The 23,361-nt window shown below is 41.4% G+C and overlaps 2 protein-coding genes across 3 annotated transcripts in view; one reads left to right on the forward strand and one right to left on the reverse strand.

The window, feature by feature from the left end:
- map7d3 (MAP7 domain containing 3) overlaps positions 1–9,152 on the forward strand; it is a 28,629-nt gene extending 19,477 nt beyond the window's left edge. Inside the window, 9 exon segments of the mRNA XM_034202875.1 lie at positions 1,799–1,986; positions 2,107–2,327; positions 4,285–4,414; positions 4,508–4,793; positions 4,935–4,985; positions 5,065–5,167; positions 5,387–5,537; positions 5,999–6,291; positions 6,377–9,152. Of these exon segments, the coding sequence (XP_034058766.1) occupies positions 1,799–1,986; positions 2,107–2,327; positions 4,285–4,414; positions 4,508–4,793; positions 4,935–4,985; positions 5,065–5,167; positions 5,387–5,537; positions 5,999–6,291; positions 6,377–6,384 (1,431 nt within the window). The 3' untranslated portion in view covers positions 6,385–9,152.
- Positions 9,153–9,204: 52 nt separating this feature from the next.
- On the reverse strand, positions 9,205–21,603 carry fhl1a (four and a half LIM domains 1a). Of its 2 annotated transcripts, none has more exons than XM_034202878.1 (6): positions 21,517–21,603; positions 12,716–12,900; positions 11,642–11,819; positions 10,916–11,085; positions 10,579–10,765; positions 9,205–9,961 (listed from the first exon to the last, which is right to left on the reverse strand). In XM_034202878.1, exons 2-6 carry the CDS (start codon positions 12,869–12,871, stop codon positions 9,807–9,809), a joined length of 846 nt encoding a protein of 281 aa, XP_034058769.1. In that variant the 5' UTR covers positions 12,872–12,900; positions 21,517–21,603; the 3' UTR covers positions 9,205–9,806. The 2 variants fall into 2 exon arrangements, with proteins under 2 accessions (XP_034058769.1, XP_034058768.1); XM_034202877.1 differs by lacking the exon at positions 21,517–21,603 and adding an exon at positions 15,198–15,980.
- Between the last annotated feature and the right edge of the window lie 1,758 nt (positions 21,604–23,361).

A 23,361-nucleotide genomic window follows, 5' to 3' on the forward strand; every position in this document is an offset into this window, starting at 1 on the left:
GGCGTAGGCATCGGCCCTAGAATCGACACCGAACAGAAAAGCTTCTGTACGCTGTGTATTCCAGTGACGTCACGAACTGATCATGAGCTGTTTTATTTCAGTGCTCAATAAGCTTGAAAAATGTGACACAACACTCCTTGATGAATAACAGACCTAAGCTACTGAAAAGCTATTTGATTCAGAAAAAAGCACTTTCCACCAAGCTGCTGACAAATGTGGTAAAACTAGTAACTGCTTCTTTCTAATGCTGATCATCATGAGTGATGGTTCCGATTTCCTCACTTTAGTGCCTGCCTCTCTCTCTCTCTCTCTCTCTCTCTCTCTCTCTCTCTCTCTCTCTCTCTCTCTCTCTCTCTCTCTCTCTCTCTCGATAACCCGACCATTTTCCTCTCTGGCTGTGAAGGGCCTCATTGTCATCCCATGAGACAAAGGGATCCACAGTGGCCGGATTATAAAAAGATCAGACCATTCAAAGCAGACCCACCCTGACTCTGAGGCCTCTTCTCTCCTGGCCATTTCATTGTCTTTTCTCCTCCACACGCACAAACTGGTGTGGAGGTCATTGAAATGCACAGCTGATCGCTCACTCTGACACACTGAGTTAGGCTTTCTGACTACAGGCGGGGTGTTTCAAAAGGTATATTAGAAAATAACAATAATCGTGCACAATTAAACTCTGTAGGTCGGCTGCATGCTTACTCGTTTCCATGTTTTGCTTATTAAAGGATATTATTAGGGGTTTAGGTTTGTTATGGGGAAATGACTTTAGTGTAATGCTTCGAGATGACTTCTGGTTACCGCTCTGGCTCCAATACCATATTGACTTAAATAGGAAATGAAAATGTTGTCCCTGACTCCTTGTTGTAAACTCTATTATAAAGGTGGGCTCATTTCTTACATTTCCCTCCTGTTCAGACCTGCCATTTACAGTTGCTTTGTTGATCCATCACAAGTGGCTTCAAGTCAGTTCACATCTCACATTATTGGACTTATCCGGTGACCACTTTGTGTTGAGAATAAACACCTCATTCCTGTTTGCATTAAGTAACTAAATACATATTCTAGCTGCAAAGAGCATCGGATAAGAGCAGGCGGGCGGGTGTCAGATATCGGCAGAGCACTGAAATAAAAATCCCTGACACATCACAGGAACTATGATAACAGATTCTCTCTCTGTGGTTTCTGTGACATGAGATCGTTTTTTTGTAACTCATTTTACAGTACAGTTAAAAACAATATATCCAGAGCTCAGACATTGTGGACAAAGTGATCGATTGATTTCCGCACCCTGAATTTGAGTTGACCAGGACTTCTTTCAATGTGACCCACAATCCATTAGTGATGAGATCACAAAAGACGCATGTTAATACCTGGTCTGAACGTTCAGTACTGAAGGCTTGGCTGGGACAGCACTGTATATTTTCCTCTGTGTGTCACATGGTTGACCTTGCTGTGCTCTCTGTCATCATGTTTGCGGTGACCAACATAGCACATGAGCATTAAAAATAGATGAATTAAACCTGATCCACGGCTCCTTCACAACAGCATTGTGTCGCTGTTTAAAGCTAGTCAAACCTGGGGAGGCGGGCTTATACAGAATTCAATCATCCATGTTCCTTCTATTGATACTTACAATAATAATAATGGGCTCTTTTTTTATTACATAATTTACAACTTTTTTGTTAAAGACAAACAAAAGGTAAAGGTAATTTAAAGGATTCATTTTGAGTTCTTAGCATGATCCTTTTCAGTGATTAATAGTTATTTCCTCACTATTGTCCCATCTGTGGAACTACAGAAGGACAAGACGTCTTCATCGCCTGGAGGGCAACGCCCCGCCTCCCCATCTTCTACCCTGGGACGCAACCGCTCACCATCCCCGGCCCCCAACCCGGCCCCAAAGAGGACCCCTTCCCCTGCCCCAAAGAGGACCCCCTCCCCGGCCCCCAACCCGGCCCCAAAGAGGACCCCCTCCCCAGCATCCAAGTACGACTACTTCTCCAAAACGGCTTCATTGATACTTGACGTTAGGTTTTATGAGTTTGATGCAGCTTTTCCTCTTGATCTCATGACAAAGCACAAACGGCTCACACTTTGTTCTTACAGGCAGAATTCCAAGACGCGCCCGCCCTCACCAGGTGCGATGAAGCAGCGCCCCCCGTCCCCCGGGTCTTCGTCAGCCAAACCTCCACCTATCCAGAAATCAGCCCTCACTCCAACAGGGCCCGCCACCTTGAGAAAGAGAGACTCCAAATCCAAGGATATGTGTCCTGTCCTGGCTGTGTCTCCTCTGCCCTCTGAGTCCAGCAAGAGCAAAGAGAAAGACGGTGAGCAATTCTCTGTGATCAGAATACTGTCCACAGTTTAAATGCTTTATTGTTTTCCTTAAACTGTAATGTAGTTAAACCATTCCATTTTTAGTACTCACCATGTATAACAGGTCCATATCAAGTCAGACTTAACAACCCTGGTCAGCTGACAAACTTTAATAAGTCAGTACCAATATTTGCTAAGGCTGATATTTATTCTGGCGACCAGGATGTTTGCGCTGGTGCATCGAGACGTGCTGTCAATCTCTGGGAGTGAAGTGACCCAGCATGATATGGTCTCTACTCCATATAAATATTACTGTGGGGCCGAACCCACTTACGCTCACAAGATGAGTCCAAGTCAGATATTTGTCAAACTCTTTATTCAGATAGCTTTGTAAAAGAGATGCAGCCATCGTTCGGGCGTGATCAGGCTCATATCTCGTTGTTTTCTTTGACCAAATGTACACAAGTGCGGCATGATGGTTTTACGTTATACACACACACAGGTTGCATAGACGGGTACGTCGCAGTCACTAACACACACACTATAGCGCGCATCATGTTGTCAACGGGAAAGTTATACAGCGCAAAAGATAAGAAGACATCAAGGTTTCAATTTGTAACACTTTTCAATCTTAAACAACGTGTTGAGGAAGAACCGTTGAAACATTTGCAACAACTACCTTGACCAGAGTCCTAGTGTAATTATTTCTAAAGTAATCCTAGAGCTCTGGTCCCAACAGCGAGACCCCTCCCTCTTCTCGTGCACCATGGAGTCAGTAGGAGGGAGCAGGCCGGGGGAACGCCCCATTTGACATTCTTGTAAATAGATACTGATTTATTAATAGTTAATTTATAAATAGATAAAGAAATCTCGTCTCTTCTTTATATTATACTTTATTTAATCCATACTGGAAGGGGTGGAAACTAAATTAAAAGGGGGAAATAGAGCAGCAGGAACTATTGGATCAAAAATAAATTGTAGTGGGAGGTTGTATTAATACGTGTGTGTGTGTTGTGTGTGTGTGTGTGTGTGTGTGTGTGTGTGTGTGTGTGTGTGTGTGTGTGTGTTGTGTGTGTGTGTGTGTGTGTGTGTGTGTGTGTGTGTGTGTGTGTGTGTGTGTGTGTGTGTGTGTGTGTGTGTGTGTGTGTGTGTGTGTGTGTGGCCACCTCCTGGAGAGAAGGGTGTTCTGCAAAAAGAAATAGCTTAATCATTACTTCTGCTTTTTTAATGACTTGCAGCGCAGCAAAGAGGGTTGTCAGCTGTGCATATGAAAGATGTTGAAGCTAAAAAGTTCTGAGTGGCACAGTTTTATGTGAATGAGTGTATAAAATGGAAATACATAACTTATGTTATTTGATATCTTCTAACCCTTTTATTAGACCAAATAACAAAAGACTGTTTGTTTTTTATGTAACATCCAAATGAAATACTTGACAAAAATCCGCTTCTGACCTTCTGCTCATCAATTGCTCAACATTGCCTACAAGGCCTATGACCACGGGTCAGGTTTGGTCAAGTTGACATAGATACCTTACAGAAATATGCATGCAGTAATCCACCCTCTCTTCCTCTGTCACACACACACACACACACACACACACACACACACACACACACACACACACACACACACACACCCCCGAACGACATTGAGTCTGCTGGTCTCTGTCCTTGCCTCAGGCAATACAATGATGCTATTATAATGCATAAGATAGCCTACAATAGAATAATATACTCAAAGTAATAAATTATATTTATGTACCGTCATATTGCTCGTCCCTGTGTACTGTATGTGTCGGTTTACCCTCTGAATTATTTTAAAGAGCTCAGAGATCATCATGTGAAAGTCCCCCAACTCAGAATCAGGCAGCTTCCTCTATGATCCATGTGTCTCTCTCTCTGTTGAGGAATGGGTGACAGGGCGACATCATGCAGTGCGTAACGTATTTTCTTTCCCTGCCCTGTCAGACTCTAAAGGCTCGACGGGCACCAACTCTGCCGCTGAGGCAGCAAAGATCCTGGCGGAGAACCGGAGATTAATGCGGGAGCAGAAAGAGAAGGAGGAGCAGCTCCGGTTACAGAGGGAGGAAGAGGAGAAGTAAGATTATTGGGATTATTCTCTTAATTCTCTCACTTTCCCCCCTCTGTTTATTGTGAGTATTCTTACTAACTGCTGTCTCTGCCGTACCAGGGTGAGAAAGGAAGAGGAGATGCGCTTAGCGGAGGAGGCTCGCCTGATACGCCTGGAGGAGGAGAAGAAGCTTGCGGAGGAGAAGAAAATCCGAGACGAGGAAGATGCTCTTCTAGCTGAGGAGGAGCGGGTGAAAATGGCCGAAGAGGAGGTGGTGAAACAGGCCGAGCTGCAGAAGGAGCGGGAGGAGGCCGAGGCCAAGGCTCTGGAGGAGGCCGAGAAGGTCCGTCAGGAGAGAGAGCGCGTCATGCAGCAGAACCAGCAGGAGCGCATGGAGAGGAAGAAGGTATGGAGACACCAAGGAGCCCTAGCCTCAGTGACTGCCACATCTCTCTGTTTACATGTCATGACATTATTTACCAGCTTGGTGTCTTCATGACAACATCTCTTCTTCCTTTTATACATATAACCTTTTCAACCATTTCAGAGAATTGAAGAGATCATGAAAAGAACCAGAAAGGGGGAGCAGAGCGAAAAGGTGAGCTCACATTCACTCAGCCAGCAGAGAATCCTTTACTCTGAGTGTACGCCAACACGTCTTTGTGTCTCCTCCATAGGGTGAGGCAGGAGAGGATGATGAGGATGAGGAGGATGATGAGGATGACAAACAGGAGGATGAAGATGACGATGAAGAGGACCAGATAAACTGTGAAACTCAGAGTAAGTGGTCAGGCGTCCACACTGGTTACAGTTTCAGGATCACTGTATGTATCACTGCCTTTCTGAATGTGGTACCTCACCACTGAGAGTGAAGGCGTGTCTTCCCCTCTTTGGGTTAGTTTGCAGACACTTTACATAAAAGGCCCATTCGTGGGAATTTACATAAAACTCAACTTATGACTCATCTAAACCAAATCTGTTCCTCTATTTACATGGTAGGCCAGGAAGAGGACAAAGCTGAGTGCGATCTGTCCTCCGGTGAGCCGGAGGCGGAGCGAGAGGCGCCGCCGGGCAGCGTGAACGGGAAAGCAGAGACTGACGACAAGGAGAATAACAACGGCATGAGCACAGAGGAGACTCAGGCAGTGAGGTATGACCAGAGACAAGACAATGAAATAATGAGACCCTCCCAGAAAGCGCTCTAGTGTATTGTAATCTCAAATAAAGAACAGAAGGGGCTCAATTAATTGATTTTGTTTAAATACTACAGTGGATATTAAAACGTCAGACCCATTGATCACTATGATAGGATAGCGTGAACATATCAGAATTGGTATATCTCAATAAGCTTTGTCAAAATAGCCACAACAGCAGGCCGATCCGCTCGTGACAGCCTTGCCAGCTCTTTGTATTATCCAAAATCATATGAATCTAGGCGGATGCACGCTGGTTGGTTTAATAGAAGTTCAGTGGAATATGATTTTGTCCGATTGACTAGACAATTATTCCAGCCCTATCTTTTATTCGACTGGATTTCTTTCTGCTAACTCAAAGCTGAGCTGCTGTGATAAATCTCATGAACCTTCTGAAACTCTTTTCTCTCCTCTCCAGTCCCGTTCCTAAGGGCCGCCTGGTGGAGGGCTCGGAGTTCCTGAATGAGCAGGACTCCGCCAAGGTGGGCTTAGTCTCAGGTCTGAACGGTAAATCCAACCAGTGGAGCTTCGAGGAGCTCAACGACCTCAACGTCCACTCCAAGACTCGGCCCCTGATCCAGGCGGAGGACTGTAAGCAGGTCCTGATCAGCTGTGACGGGAGCTCGGACGGGACCAGGGTGGCCTTCGAGGACAAGGGGACCCCCGCCAACCCCCTGCATTCCTCTAACCAACCAATAGAAGCCCTGTCAGGTGAGGAGTCACGCACACCTGTTGGGAGTGTTCACTCTTTGATGAACTCTTCCTAAAGTAATCACTTCCTCCCGTGTCTCTGCAGAGATGTGATGCTGCAGCCATCGCTAAGACGCCTCTCTCTGTTGCACTCGTAAAGTTCCTGTCCAGCTGAGCTCCTTCAAAAAAAAAAGTTCCACACGGCTTCCTCCTCTCTCTCTCCTCCTCCTCCTCTTCCAGAGCGAGGAGCACAAGGAGAAGCGGAAAGACCACCCCAAGTGCTACATTTTCACCCCACATTATGAGGAAACAAATATATTCAAATGATATATATATATATATTAAAAGAAAACAACGTTATGCTTCAGGGAAATTCCATATATTCCTTCAACGTGCTCGCTTCAGGTCTCTTTCCTCTTCCTCTTGTGTTTAGTTCTCAAAGGTTTTTTTTTCTTTTTCTATGTTGTGTCTAAATTTGATGAAGTTTTTTTTAAGAGTTTTGTCTTTGTCAGGGGTGCATTTGTTGTAATTTATTAATTTTGGCTTTGTTGTTATTGTAATTATTACCTATGTTTAGTCTTGTTGTTCTTTTCTCTTGTGTGAGAATATTCCAGGACACATGCACACTCGGCTGCGTGAACTGAACAGAGTGACTTAAAGGAGGAAAGGTTCAAACATTCTGTTCTGTCGGGGGTTTGGTGAGGAAAGCGTCCCAGGTGTGATTCGTCTAAATTTACTTGACCGGCTGCTCTTTGCAGGATCCAATATGGCCTTAATATTTCCTCAACTACAAATTTTGAATTGTGAATATACTAAATTGCTTGCGCTGAAGCTCATTCATGCACAGTTAACTCTGTCATGTGCTTACACTTGAAAGTAGACCCTGTATTCATACTTCATTTTGCCCCATTGTCCTGTCTCTGGGTGTGTTTCCTTATTTGGCCACTAGGCGGCGCCTGGAGCTCCATCTGTTACATTTGAAGCTGAATAGTGTTGAGGTTCACTCACAGCACTGTATGAATTAGTTTGTTCAGTGAAGTTTCTGCAGTTTGTTTCTCATTTAGGGTTCGTTAAGGTTTTGTTAATTTTTACATATGTACATAGAAGTTATGTTTACGAGCGACATCATTGTAATTTACATCAGATATGAGTTGCATCACATTTTAGTCTCATCTCCTGCTTGAATACCCATAACTGCAACATACGATCTTAGCAGTGGAAGTCCATTAGTTTCATTCATGGCTACCTCTGAGCTTCTTCAGGTGGTTTGTGTTCGTTACTGAATTGAACCTTGAATATTTGTCTGAAACTACAAATCAGGTTTTCAATGATCTGGTTCTAACATGAGCTTTTCCAACACATCCACCCATGGTGAGGCTTCTTCACCATTTACATGTATTTCTCCTTTTTCAACCAACTTTTTGAAATTCCCAAAACACCAGCTGCTACATCTGACACAATGCATTTCAATTATTTTTTATAATATCATTTGGCCACTTGTTTATATATAAAAATACATTTCTACATATATTTAAGTGTTATTGTGTTGTGTATATAATCAGTATTAGGCAGATGAAGCCATGTGTAGGATGAGGTGGCGTCGGGATGTGGATAATTGAAGTCTCTGTGTGCTTTACGTTTCTGTTGGACTCGTGCCCTGTGACGGGATGTCAGTTTACGTTTGGGCAGCCTGGATAAACTTACACAAAGCCCGCTTCCACATGAGCTCTGGAAAAAAACAAGGGGCCAAGTAGGGACCCACTATATTTTCCTTAAAATCTAGCGTTTGTTTATGTTTGTCTGTTTTAGCGCTTTAAGCCCCAACTCTGATTCTGAACTTTGCTTCACGGAGACTAAACACATTTCGATGGTCAGTTGTTACAGCCCTCAGCAGCATGTCTGACCCAGGATCAGTTGTGGCCCGGCCTCTTCTTGATACTTTTAATGTCATCTCAATGTGTTTTATAAGATGTTAAAGGACGTGGGGATGGATAGTTCTAGTGTAGGCATATCAGCTCAGGTTAACTAATCCTTGTAGTAGCAGGCAGAACATGACGTGGGTCAGACATGTTTTCTGTCTCTTCTGGATTGTTCATGAACTGTAATGAAATCTTGAAAGTCCCTATGCTTGAACAGTCCAAGCACGAGGTTTAGAGGACCTTTTATTGTTGCCTTGTTCTCTGCTGGCTAACTAAAATCTCTGTACATAAGGACTAGGGGCTTTAGATCAATACGCTCAAAGAATGTAACTGACTCCATAAACCGTCCTTCATCATTTACCATGTCTCAGCGCTTTTTGGCTCTCATCTATTACTCATTTAAAAAAACACGAGACTGCACTGTCACAAATGACTGGCTATGTTTAGAGAATGGTAACTGAGGAGTAGCTTTACTGTACAGACTCGTAGGAGCGTGATATTCTGGAAGAAAAGAGAACGTCATTTGTGGATTCCCAGATGTTTTAGAAGTCTCATCCCCAAACCTTTCCCCTCTAGTCCCGTGTAGCATCTGTCGGGGGGGGGGGCTGTTGCAGCTGCTTCTTAAACACATATTTTGTCTACTCCAGGTCCTGCTGCATCTCTGAGGGCTCGAGTACAGAGCCGACTGCTTTAAGTCCTCAACGTTTTCTTTAACAATAGGATAGAACGGTGCCTTAGATTGAGATTTAGTATTTTTATTGTATCACAGTTAACTAAGAAAGCTTGTCCTTACCTCGGCCTCGACAATCAGTCTCCCCACCCAGGGCGACTTTGTGAATATGAATATTTCTCTGAAAGATTTACTAACAAAGCCCTGTCCAAGTAAGATTTGTACTGTAAATAGATCTAAAAGTGTACTGAGATGATACAAACTGTTAAAACAAATAAAGTCGTGCAAAAATATTCCGTTGCCATGTTTTTTTACGTCTTTCTGTAGAGAAATAAGAGACTTCACATCATTCTTTCCTTTTATTATTGTTTAACATTTAACATTTCAGTCAAAGTCTTGAATACACAAGCTGTTTATATTTCAGCATAAAAGTCAAAGACCTCATTTTGGATTTGGGTTCTTCTGATAATCCATTGGAAGATACATGTAACAGATTAGTAATCAAAGCTATATGTATGAGCAGTGGTATGCATGTCAAAGCATATTATTCTCTCTGAAATATTCCAGTAAAGCAGTGAAAAAGCTTTTGTCTCATAAAACTACACAGAATCCCGGATTAGATTAGACTAATAGTGCACATCACAATCCCACAAAAGAAACTCTGTTGCCATGTTAGTATCCAACACTGAAACAAGTTGCATAATGTATGAGTAGATAAATGACTCAAGCTAGTGCATAATTAGTTGAAATAACCTTTATCGTCTGCCAACCTCACAAAGAGAAGTTTCACCAATTTGACATTTGTTTGCTAAATCACAAACAGAATAACATTTATGTTCATTTGAGGCCGTAATAGCCTGTCAACAAAAAGGTTATATTTCTGCAAATTAACAGTCTAAATGTCAGTGTTGGCGCAACTCCACTTAAAACACGATCCTCTGTGCAGCTCACACCTTCTTGGCACAGTCGGGGCAGTGGATGTGCTCTCCGTTGATCACAAAGCGCTTGTTGGCCAGCGAGAGGCAGCACTTCTTGCAGTTGAAGCAGTACTCGTGCCAAGAGAATCCCTCATAGTTCACCACGTTGGTGCCGTGGCCGAACCCTGCGGAGGACAGCCGTCAGTCAGCAGTGTGAGACAGGTAACCATGCTTCACACACAGATCTCTTTAAAACATTCCTATCATTTGAAATAAGGTACAGCTTGGGCTTAGGTAATGAGAACATTGAGTTTTTCTGAAATTAATTTGGATGGTGTTACTGTCTGCTGCATTTGACTTGTATAGGAATAATTCAGAATGACCAGTATGATGGCTGGCATCATTTATCTTAAAGGCTAAACTGGGCTAAATAAATAATATACCAGAGTTTAAAGGAGCAGAAAAAATGGATTAAAGGGGAAATACTATTTATTTATTCAGCTGGTCTGTAACACCTCCAATTTTTCAGAACCATTCATGTAATGTTTGTACTTATAAGAAAGACATTTGAATATCTCTTTATTTAACCAAGTAAATATTGAATAATTAGCATATTATTATTATTTCAATATAAATAATATTTGGGCTTTGGAGCTGATCCACCTAAATATGTCTTATGGCCAGTGGGTTGTAATCTGTCAGAGGCCATTATAGTTGTACAGAAAGAAAGTAAAATGCACTACAAAATGATTTCCCAAAATGCATTAATTCTAATAAAAACATCTGCTCATGCTTCCCTGACCTGTGATTGGGTTTTTGCATCCATGGCACTTCTTGGCCACATCAGTCTTGAAACAGTCCACGCAGTAGACGTCATTCTCGTGGGAAGTGAAGCGAGCTCCAGACAGACCTTTGTGGCAGGTTTTGCACACGAAACACTCCGAGTGCCAGGGCTGGTCCTGGTAGCTGATCCCTCCAGAGGTGATGGGCTGAGAGAGGGAGAGAGAGAGAGAGGAACATCTTAAACACTACAGAGGTGGAAAATCATTCCCGCTGCTGAAAGTGAACGGTCTGCACCACAGTTTAATTGATATAGACTTGGCTCTATATGGATGAGATGATATGATATGTGGTTGTACCTGCTTGCAGTGGAAACACTTCTTGGCAAACTTCTTGTCGTGGCAGGGAGCGCAGTAGATGTCTTCCCCTTTGGTCAGGAAGCTCTGCGTGCGGATGGGCTGCTTGCATTCAAAGCAGGTGAAGCATTCCTCGTGCCACATCTTGTTCTTGTACTCCACATTCTGGGATCCTGAGACACAGAGATAAAAAAGCATTGTTATGGTTTAAAAGTTAAAAAACAGTCCACTCTGTCTGACAGTGGAGCGGATTCTTTGGGATCTAGATCGAGTTTAAAAGCAGGTTAAATCCTTGGTAAGAAAGTGTTGCACACATTTAATAAGCCTTTTCATTAAATGTTTTTTCAAATGTTCCTTATCTCTCTGTTATATGAAATAGTTGTTACTAGAGAAAATCACCTTTATGTATTATTTATAAAGAACATACTCATACATCGACTTCATCAGTGTTGTGCAGAAGTGTTTCAATCAGGTACAAATGAAAGTGTTGGGCAACCTAAACAACAATTATCATAATGTTTTATTCAAACATCCTGATCATCACATTTTCCAACCGTGCCCGACCCATTTCAAACCGGAAAGAAAAGCACAGATACAAACTACACAAATACAAAAGTGTCTCTAGCAAAACGACAAAACGGTTCTCACTTAGCTCATTTGACAACCACATATTTTATAGTCGAACAAATTGAGGGAAATTCGTTTTTAAAGTAAGAAAAGTGAACCCACCGGGCAGGACCACCTTGTAGCAGGCCTGGCACCGGTTGCCATCCTCCCGGGAGCCACACTTGCCGCACATTATCTTGCCATCGTCCCGGGCGTTGAACGGCTCGCTGGCCAGCGGCTTGTAGCACTTGACACAGCGGAAACAGTCCTCATGCCAGTGACGGTTCTTATGGTGCAGCTCCTGAAACACAGAGGATGTTAGCAGAGGTCTCTCACCTTGTCCTCATGCAGACCTCATTCAAGTTTCATCATGGAGAGTGAGGCTCAGGGCAGATTACAGAACGAGCCAATGAGACATACGTGAGCCAAGAAGGAGTTAGGAGATTTAGATGCTAGAAATTCAATATAAATAATTTAAACCTTACTAGTGGTATATTTTTCACACATTCAGCTGCCTGTGACTGAGTGGTGAGTTTAATTTGGAAGCAGCCTCCACTACTGAATGACGGACACGTTTTATTAGAGTTTGAGACTGGATGCTCTCTGAACAGACAGATATATCACCCCTTTTTTATGTTTTTGTATTCATGCAATAACATTCATAGTAGACACCTAAAAAATTCAGGGTGGATATTACTTTTTCACAGAAGACATTTTAAAATGTTACGGTAGAAAAGGCAAAAAATGTGAAAAAAATCTATGATGCCTGAATTCTGTTGAAAGGACCTATGAGCAGACAGCAAATCAACTCAATTGATCTAGGCCAACATCTCAGTTTCAGATGTTTTTTTAATCTATAAAAGCTGAAAACATTATCTGAAACTAGTAGAAAACGATTTTAGAAAATGATTTGTGATAAGTAAAAATACTGATGAGAAACTAAAAATACAAGTGTATATGATATTGTACAAATACGGAAATTGTAGCTAATTTATAATGGGCTGCATTATCAAATATGTAAAATTAGTTTTGTTAAAACAATTTTTTTTTAAATGTGTCCAATTCTGTTTATTATATTTAAAAGACATATGTCTGAACAAAACACTGCAGCCATTTTCTGTTTATTTAAATGTTTTGATTGTATCTTCTCTTTTACTCATTAATTATTTCTCTGTCACTCAGACACTGTGTTTTCACCTTGGAGTCAGCGCCGATGGGGCGTTTGCACTCCGCACAGGTGTTGGCGCAGAGCTTATCGAAGCACTTGGTGCACACGTGCTTTTCGTCCTTCTTCACATATTTCTTCCCGTGCAGGTTGTCCCGGCAGTAGTAGCAGTCAAAGCGATCAGTCATGGTGGAGGTGAGATAACTCCTGGGACCTCCTGAAAACACGAGACATTATCAGACTCTAAACATCCCTACGTGGCAGAAAGTCACCAGATGGGGACACTGTTGCCTTTTCTATCATCCTCGTGACTCTGAAAAAATGCAATTAATACATTTATTTATATACAACTTACAACAATAGTTGATTAAAAGGGCTTTACAGAAATAAATAACAACAGAACATGAATCAGCATTTAATGACTAAAGCAGCAAACTCACGCCCCAGTCTGTTACTGTAAATCTGACCTCGAAATGCAAAACAAATCTATGCATAACTTGGACAAAATACATTTCACATGTGTCTCCTTGAACATTTAAAAGACACATGGAGTTTTTACAGAAGCATTCCAGACTGATGAGAGAAGTGAGAGTGATGTTAGAAAATGCAGCTCACAGATGGCTGCGTGCTTTCCAGCCTGCAAACTTTTTATCAAGCTCTCACTGAAAGGCTTAAGTCATATTTTTAGATGGTCTGGCTCATTCCATTTCCCTCCCAATCTCATACCCCCACTTCACTTTGGGCTGTATTTTGTCCAGGTCATTATATAAGCTTTCAGTGTAAACACCATGTTGTTTCTTCATTTATCAACATTCCTGTATTCCCATCACAGCCGGCGTCCCCTGAGAGCAGACTGAGTGGTTTCCTGAAAAAACGGTGCGTAATGTGGAGTGTGTGGAAGCTGTATCAGAGAGAGCAGTGTGTGACCTTTAAATTGATTTATATCATGTTAATCCAGGAAACACAAATGGAGGAAACAATGGGAGGAATGGCATTTTTTGTTTTAGTAACCATAGGAACAAGGACAATATTTATGAAAAGCGTCTGCAGCTAAGTGGGACGTGGTAAACAGCCGTGTGAAGGAGAGGAGCCTCCTGCAGTGAGGTATGTGCCCCTGGTGTGTGTGGATTGAGAGATGAAAGAGGGGTCTCTATCTGCAGCTGTGCTCCAGGGATAAAGACCGGACTGAGCCCCTCACTCTGCCCACACTCACCTACTGGTGGCATCTCATGGCACTAAAGCAGTCAAACACTGTTGAATCACACACACAATGCTGGGGTCTCATTACTGAGCCAAGCCAGACCTATTTTGGAACGGGACCCTCTATTTACAGCGCTTTAACCTTCCAGAGGGGACACGTCCAGTAATCTTTTGTTACAAACAGTGTGACAGCTGCCCCCTGTCAAACAGCCATGGTATGTTCCGACCCTCAGCCGCGGAGGGGAGCGGAGTGAACCACTGCGGTCCCTTTGGAGAGCAGGAAAGGTCAATGTGAGACCAGATTGAGGGGTGAGTCAGCGTGTTGGGAGATGATCAGAGGCAGGGGTGACCCAGACACGATCAACGATCAGCCAAATCAAAAGCTACACTGTCAAAATGTTCTGTTCTCTCTTGACTCCTTCTTATCAGGTCATTTTATAATATATAGCTTTCATAATGCTTTGGAGATTTACAAAATCACTGTCACTGTAAAACAAAACAATGCAAACTCTGGAACAGCCTGTTCTCCAACATACATCAATACATTAATGAAATGGAAGAGAGCTCCATATGTAAAAACACAGATTTCTACAACATGATAAAACCACCATAAAACAAAAAACTCGTTAAAAAAAATGTAATCATAAACCCATGAGATCACATCTAAAAAAACACACAATGTGGTTTAATTTTGGATAAGGAAATACTTAAACAGTTCTCTCCAACAAGGAAACACAAGTTTGAGATTTTAGATTTGGACATTCGAATGTTAGCTGTTAGTTTTGCTGCAAGATGTTGTTTGAACATGCCACACATCAACAAGAGATGGACCTTTAAACTTAGATCATATTGTTTAAGATTGTTACACATTTCAATGAGTCCTGTATTGCATAAGGACATCATAAACACACAATCCTCAAATCCTTATCTCGTGACAAGTCTTCAAATTAGTTGATTTAAAAAAAAAAAAAAAATTGAAGGATTATGTTTTTTTTATTGGTAGATAGATTATTTATTTCTCAGGTTGACTAAAACATTTAATGTCCACTGTCACTAATCTGAAAACAAGGCTATTTTTCTTTTATGAAGTTATAAAAAATGGTTGTTATACAAGACAGTTATCTTGTGCAATATCATGTTAAAAAAGCTTTTACAGGTTCAGTTTGAGTCTTGGGCAATTTTTCACAAGCTTCACAGGGAAAACAACGCCAATAACAGCATGTTTTTTTGGTTTTGCACCTGATTACTGATAACATATTAAATAACTTAATGTATCATCCACAGTTTGCACCAGCCATTTTTATGTTAAGTTACCTGAGTGTCTGTAAGCCATGATGCCGGTCAGGAGGAGGAGAAGAAGAAGAAATGAAAAGAGACTACAGGAGGAGACGGTAGCATCCACAGAGGGTCACTCGCAGAGACCACAGCCTGGTTCAGTTATGGGGAGCTGTATATACCCCTCTGTGACCCACACACACCCCTGAGATCACGTCCAAATCCAACCCTAACCCTTAACCCACACTCCTTTTTAGGGTATGGATTAGAGAATAGGGCGGACGAGGGACAGTATGAGGGGATAGAGACTGGAATCCACTGCTGTAACATCAGACGATGCAAAATAAAAAAGGGGTTTGAATGATGGCCCTGAGGGATCACAGATACTCCCACTGCCCCGACATAAAAAGTTTTGTTAGAGTGCTCAGGACATGTACAGATGACATGCTGGATCACTTAACATCATAACTTAAAGGGATGACTCACAGGAGCGAGATGATATGACTGAGCTGAGGAGAGACAAAGAGTGCCATATGAGTATGTCTTCTTATCTTCTCTCATATATAAGTTATTCGTTTAGTATCCAGCGCTTGAACCAACCCTTTTTAATACATTTGATCTGAGTAAGTTAGTAGGAAAAGAAGAAGAAATAAAAAAGGAAATACAGGAGGAGATGGTAGCATCCAGAGGGTCAAACCCAGAGACCACGGCCTTGTTGAGAAAGAGTTTGTTCAAAACTAAACTGCAAAGTGAGGCGAAGTAGAATATCTTAGAATAGAGATGAATAAATACTGCCAGTGATTTCTTTCCTGTTTATCTTTTTGTGATTCTTGTTCCAAAAGGGAAGATTTATTTGAAAGCTGCAGGAAACACTGGTTGCATTCCTGATCTCCTCTCTCAAAATGAATGCTCTCACTGAAGACATTCTTCCTCATCCAGAAGAAGAAGAAGAAGAAGAAGAAGAAGAAGAAGAAGAAGAAGAAGAAGAAGAAGAAGAAGAAGAAGAAGAAGAAGAAGAAGAAGAAGATCAAAGAAGAAGAAAAGCTAAGCAAGAAGAAACGAAAGAATGACTAATACCTCATCTCTATTAGTATCTAATAAGAATAGGCTAATAAGAAGAAATAATTAAAACCTTTTTCATCTTTTAAACTCTTCATCTTTTAAACTTCAAAAATAATGTGATTTGCATTTTGATTGCATGTAAACCGGTAATCACTTGTTACTAGGCCAATTGGGCAGCAGAAACAAGTGCAAATTGTTTGATAACTTATTTACTCAAGCAGTGGATACAAAGCTTTGTAAGATTCATTCAAAGGTGTGTTCTGGTTGTTTGACATCCAATAATCACTCCTTTGAGCTCTGTGTTTGGTCTCGACCAACTCCTGAGGAAAGTATCTCGCTCTCTAGCAGAGCAGCTGAGAGCCTCAGTATGTTATCCAGCTGGTCTGTAACTGTCAGTCTGCTGTTCGGTGCCGAGCAGGCTGTGGACTGTGAGTTCTACAGATGGTCTGTAGTGTGAGAGTGAACCAACACCGTACATTTGTGGGCTGGAAAACCAAAACAAATGAGCTGAATATAGCAACAACAAATCCCTGCGGGAACTGGGTGTTCACTTTCTGTAGGGTCATCAACACCTTTAACATTACAAGTAGTCATGGATTTGTATCTAACTACTGATTATAGCTGCTTCACGTAAGTATTACCATTTGTATCACTGCCAACCCACTATTCTGATATAACCCATCATCATCTTTTCTGCTTCGAGCAGATGCTCCACAGATGGCACTTTACTCTGATTGGTTTGGGCCCTCAGAGTCAGACGAGCTTAAATACAGAAATGTTGGATCATGATGGGAATGAGAGGAGACTGAGAGCCACCAGAGACCAGAGTAACTCTTAACTATATCAAATAAACTTCTTCATGTATCAGATACAAAACCAATCAATGCAGTCTGCGTGACTGTGTGCTTGGCCTTACAAAGGGCATCTGGTTGTAATTACATTATATTTGATGTGGTCCATTACCATGGAGCCCAGCATGGCGTTTGTCCTTTTCTAATCTGTCACCCAATTACTCTAAAGCCATAAAGACTAATTAATGAGCAGGAAGGCGCCAAGACTCCCGGCCTACCAAACCTCTTCCAGTAGTGGGTCGGCTCTCTGATACAGCAGGACATCTGTTCCTCCTCCTCTAATGTTTCACACTCCTGTTATTTTCTTAATCCCCAACTAGACACTTTGTCTGTTCTTTCCCTTCATTTCACATCTCTCAGTCATGGCATCATGCATTTCTCTCGGATTATGTAATTTAAGGAGAAAGTGTAGATCTTACTTCTATATATTATTGAGCAACAGTATTCAAAAAAAGAAAGCACAATTAGCGTTAGCCGGATGTGAATAAAGAAGAAGAAAGAAAGTTTGTGAACTTTGTGAGCACAGTTTATAACTCAAAAATACAAGAAAAATACATATTACATATTTGGTATGAACATATTGTGTAATGCTTCAATGGCAAGTTATTTTGGAAGTAGGATAATGTGAGGGGACACACATTACTGTACCACATCGGCAGTATAAATATAATGTATTATAACCATCACATTTGGAAAATTGAGCACAATCAAATGAATCTGTCTTGGTCAAGTTTTCTCATTCTGCATTCAATTGCCATTTTAATAATCAAGAAACACGTTTAAAATAAAGTCCAACGTAGGACAAATGCATGTTTACCAGACTATCTATAGTAAACAACTGTTATTTAGATGCTGTTAGGAGAGCTTTTATGCTGAAGCACTGTCTATCTGTCTTCTTCCTGCTTTGAGTTTCCTGACAGCGCTCATATGAAGTGGTGTCAGTCTCATCTGCTAGCTGCTGTCCTGATATGACTGGATTGCAGAGCACAAATCTACTCCTGCCACCTCCAAAGCCTGCTTTTAATAGAGCGGGACTAACTGCTGATCCTGTGGGACAATAAATAAAACTATAAATATATTCTTTACAAATAGAAACATATAGCATGAAGGCGTAATCACTTTCTTTTTCACCAATGGAAACACTGCAATATGCTCGGAGCATATCATGAATGTTTTGCTTGGTGTTGCCTCTTGAGGTTGTAGTTGGCTGGTACAGAGAAACAGGACATCTGGCATGTACTTCCTCAACCATCAAGTGCAAATCGCTCAGTGTGATAGGAACTCAAGCCCACACTCTGTTCACTGTTACCAATGGCAACAAAAAGGTTGTATCTGAGAGCTCGTCTCTCAACATGACCTCTCGTCCCCGGACATCCATGAGTCTCAGTCATCCTCCAAATCTCAGTCATCCTGGTGCGCAGACAGAGCAGTGACAGAGCGAGCCACACTATCATTGTCAGGGAAACAGTGACTCACCCACACACGCTCACACACACACACGCGCACACACACACATGCGCACACACACACACACACACACACACACACACACACACACACACGACATCAAGCCAACAGAACAGACGCACACTCTCATTTGTCCAAACACACACAGCTGTACTACAACACACACAAAAGGGTCAGTGAGCGCAGCAGGCAAGGTGTTGGCTGCAGGACCCAGACAACATAGAGGGCAAATATGTGGTGGGACAAAAGGCCACAAGGGGGGCGCTATCACCACAGTAACACTCCTGTCTAGTGGGTAGGGCTAAGTGTTGCACACACACACACACACACACACAACACACACACACACACACACACACACACACACCCACACACACACACACACACACACACACACACACACACACACACACACACACACACACACACACACACACACACACACACACACACACACACACAAGCACTTTCAGATAAAGCCTTCACTGTAGGCCAGCAAGCACTTGAGCTCTCGTCTCACATGACCCGAGCCTCTAAACACAGTCAGTCCTTTCTGCTGATGTGAGGAGCAGCATTGTTAAGGAAGCTGTAGTAGTGACTTCCTTGAGGATACATATAAATCATCTGAAATCTTGTCTATCTCTATTTTGTAATTTCTGAGACATGTGATGTTCTGGCATCATGTTAATTTACATTTTAATATTGTATATGTAAATGTTCACAGAGACTATTGTTTTCCTCACACAAGCAGCTCTCAGTAGCTAATCCAAGCCGATTTCTGTTATCCCCTTAACTTAAGGGTACTTTTACTTTACAGGAGTTTATTTGAAGACTGTACTTTTATTTCAGAGGGAAATAATTGTTGCACTCTCTTTAGCGATCTGATCAAGCTATAATAACAGTTAGTTACTAAAAGCTTTGCAGAATAATTACCATATGATCAGCTTCTAAAATGTGATGAGTCTTCATGGATGTAAAACTTTTCTGGCAAATGAAATACTTCTTTATAAAATACTATAATATGAGTTTACTTTTGAAAAATGTGTTTGTTCAACAACAACAAAAAGGACACACTCTACTTTAATGCTACAATAAGAGGCTACTCTTTGAAGAATGAAGAAATATAGAAAGTAAACATTAACTGTGTTATTAATAAATTCTCATCTGCATGAAATCCTGAACACATTAGCTTCTTCTCTTCTGAAAATCGTGCAGTCTTTTCATTTCCTCTTATCGTGGCTTTTGCTCTCGCCTCTTGTCTTTCGTTCTGTTTTATTTGAAAGTAAGAATGTGCAATTCAGCTGAGGCTCGGAGCTGAAGAGAGGAGAGGAAGAGGAAAGCAGTGCAAGACAAGAAGTTCAACATCCACAAGAGAGAAGATTGCCTCCACTCAGCCAACACAGACAAACAAGCAGCATTGCCTATTTAGGAGTATTGCACTGGTCTGCTGAGAGCGCTGTTTCATGTGTCTCATCAACTCCATCATCTGCTCTCAGACACACCCTCTCTCTTTTCTCTTTCTGTATGTTTCTCTGCTCCATTTGAAGAATAAAAGTCATGGTGAAATAATTTGAAGGCACTAAAGCTCCAAGTGTGGAAAATGTCCTCTTGCTGAATTCTACATATGAATGAACAATCTGTCATGGTGCTGCTGGACTGTTTGTATGCTTATTTTATATCAGACATTTATAATTAAAAGACTTATTATATACAATTAGTAGTCCTAAAATTGATGTATAAACTGCTGCATAAAAATCCAAACCCAAAAGAAAAAGCAGTCTTTTGAAGTAGAATGTGTGTTAATTTATTACTTGGTGAAGTTCAAAGTTGTTATGGCTTTTGAAGGATGGTGAAGTCATACTTAAGCCACAAGGAGGTCCAGTGTGCCAGAGAAAAGGGAGCTAATCTCCAGGTCTCTTTAATGACATCATGCATTTGGTTTGGCAGCTGCTCAAAGCAGAAAGGGAGGAGACGGTAGCTGATTTAGGTTTTAACAGTTTCAAGCCACACATGATGGTGCCTTTGCGCTCTGCTGTTCATTATAGGGATGCCAGGAGTCCACTTACAGTATACATAACAACATGTGCATTAATAATATCACAACACACAATGTCCTCATTGAGCTGGAGTACATCATATTGTTACGGTTTACAAATAGACATTATGTTATGTATGAGGGAGAGGTAATGGAAGTAGTATTCAGACCCTTAATGTCTTAAATGTCATACATTCAAAACTTCTATCTAAACTATGTTATTGTACCATCATTCTCAATGTAGGCTACTGCTATGTAACCAATATCTTACTGTAGCTTTATGGGTTAGATGACATTTTTTAAAGTTTTGGTTGTAACAGTGCAACATTTTATGAAGTATTCATAGTTTTGTTTCCAGAACTTGCCATTTAAAAGCTGTTAAGAGTCAATGTAAAGGAGCATCATTATAAATTAGCATCAAATCATAAATAAATCTATTTATTCTGGCTATGAACAACATCGCTCTTATTTTAAAAGGATATAAGTCACTGACTGATAGCTAAAATATATAATGTTTTTTTTTTTTTTTAAAGGAAAAAAAAGATATACACTGTATGTTTCTCCAAAATATATGAACTCGTGGGTGGAACTATAGTAGAGATGCACGCAAATGGATAGCAACACATGTGCATTGACAAATACAGTTCATCACCTGTTAGGCAGCAAACCGCTGTGCTCCAGCTAAACTTAAATGGACTGAAAAATGTATGTGTCACACGTTTCTGTATTTTCCAGTCAGGACGCTCTGTTTGTAACTCGGGATGTAACTGATCTCAATTATATCGGAAATCTCCACCCGATGAGTTAAACGCAGCAATTACGCACTTGACATAACTAATCCTAAATGGACCGAATAGCCGGCTGGTGATAAACTTCCTCTGTCCAGTGAACAGAGCAGCTGTCTGATAACCTGCGTGAAACAGAGCTGTGGTTTTGGACTCACCTCTCCAGAGCGAACAGATGAGCGTCTCTCTCTGAACCAGCAGCAGCAGCAGCAGCAGCAGTGTGTCCGGTGGCTTCAGCTCAAATGTAAAATCTGCGGAGGCAACGCAGCTTTAAAAGACAGAGGGAGCAAGAGAAAAACACTTCAGGACATGAGCCAAACCTCTACTAGCTCTCATAAACAATGACCTCAACCAGGAATTTACAAGATCTCTTAGTAAAGTTCTCATTGGCACTCGAAGCAAACGGGATTCTACAAAAAACAATTAAGGCAACTTTTCTGCATCAACGAGCATGCAGACTTAATAATGGCCTGTCTGTGTCAGAGCTAGGCTGATCTCCATTTATTATATGTTTCATTGTTTTAATATGTAAACATTTCTGGTGTAAAGATGGTCTAACTTGTTCACTTTTGCCCTTCTTCTGTGGTGGCCTCACTCCTCTCCTTCTTTGGTAATGAAAAGAAGAATCAAGATGACTCAGTCTTAACACCAAAGTAAATACATGCAGCCCTGTACACTTAACCCTCAAAGTTAAGCCATTACAATTACAAATAGATGATGAAATGCCCAAAAGGTGATCCTCTAAACAGATGCCAGCTTTAATTTCAGCTGTCATTGAGACTAAACAGCTCTCAGAGCTCCATCCAAGGATCCAGAGGAAACATCTGACTCTAAGGTGAGAGGGAGGATTCGTTTGTTTTTAAAATCAGCATGAAGATGAAGGGAAGGTTTAAAGGTCAAGTCTGTAGTGTTTAAGGTGACCAGGCTCTTATAAACAACTCTGACAATAAGTATGTTGTTTTTTCTACTTGTAAAAAAGCTTACACTTGGTAACCCATTACTCCATTTCAAGTTGATTTAATTAACAAACACAATACAAACGGTTGATACTTTGGATAGATGTTGATAATCTGTGAGTGTCCTTTACATATCCGGCTGGAGATATTTCACTGTGCACATTTGCAAGAGTAATGGCAGGCTAGAATTTCCCTAAAGAATCCAGTATTGAGTGGATGCATTTAAATGCAACAGAGGAGGCACAGCATAAACCTTCCTCTGTTATATTTCAAGAGCCTCATTTTGTGGAATTCCTTGTAAGTGAAACTCTTTGTTTTATTTAAAAGCATTACGTATTTTATTATGAGTGTGAAAATGGTGGAATGATCCTTGATTGATTTGACGCATTCGACAAAATAAAGAAATGTGTGGAAATCAAGTGTAATGCTGCCGTGAGACCTCTATTATTATCCACACAAGCCAAAGAGCTAAGTGTCCCTTTAAAACAACTATTTCCTCCCTGGACTTACTCCACTATACAGACATTCTTGAGCCGACTGGAGGGAGTTGTGCCCATATAAGGAACATGTTACCTGATATCTGGCACAAATCGTGCCTGAGAATAAAATGCCATCAGTCTTTTGCTGTGCAGGGTGTGGCTTTCATATTTACACCACTCTGCCTCTATCTGGGGTACAATTCTTTATATTCAATATTTTTTGATTTTTGTTTCATTAAATAAGGTCCATTGACAAAAAACGTGACATAAAGAAAGACTTGGTAAACGTTTTATCGCAGCAGAGCAACGGTCATATTTCACATGGTGATAACGTACACACACACACCCCCACACACACACACCCCCCACACACACACACCCCCACACACACACACACACACACACACACACACACACACACACACACACACACACACACACACACACACACACACACACACACACACACACACACACACACACACACACACACACACACACACACACACACACACACACACACACACACACACACACACACACACACACACACACACACACACACACA

This window comes from Gymnodraco acuticeps, unplaced genomic scaffold (genome assembly GCF_902827175.1).
Source record: "Gymnodraco acuticeps unplaced genomic scaffold, fGymAcu1.1, whole genome shotgun sequence".
Classification (NCBI taxonomy): domain Eukaryota; kingdom Metazoa; phylum Chordata; class Actinopteri; order Perciformes; family Bathydraconidae; genus Gymnodraco; species Gymnodraco acuticeps.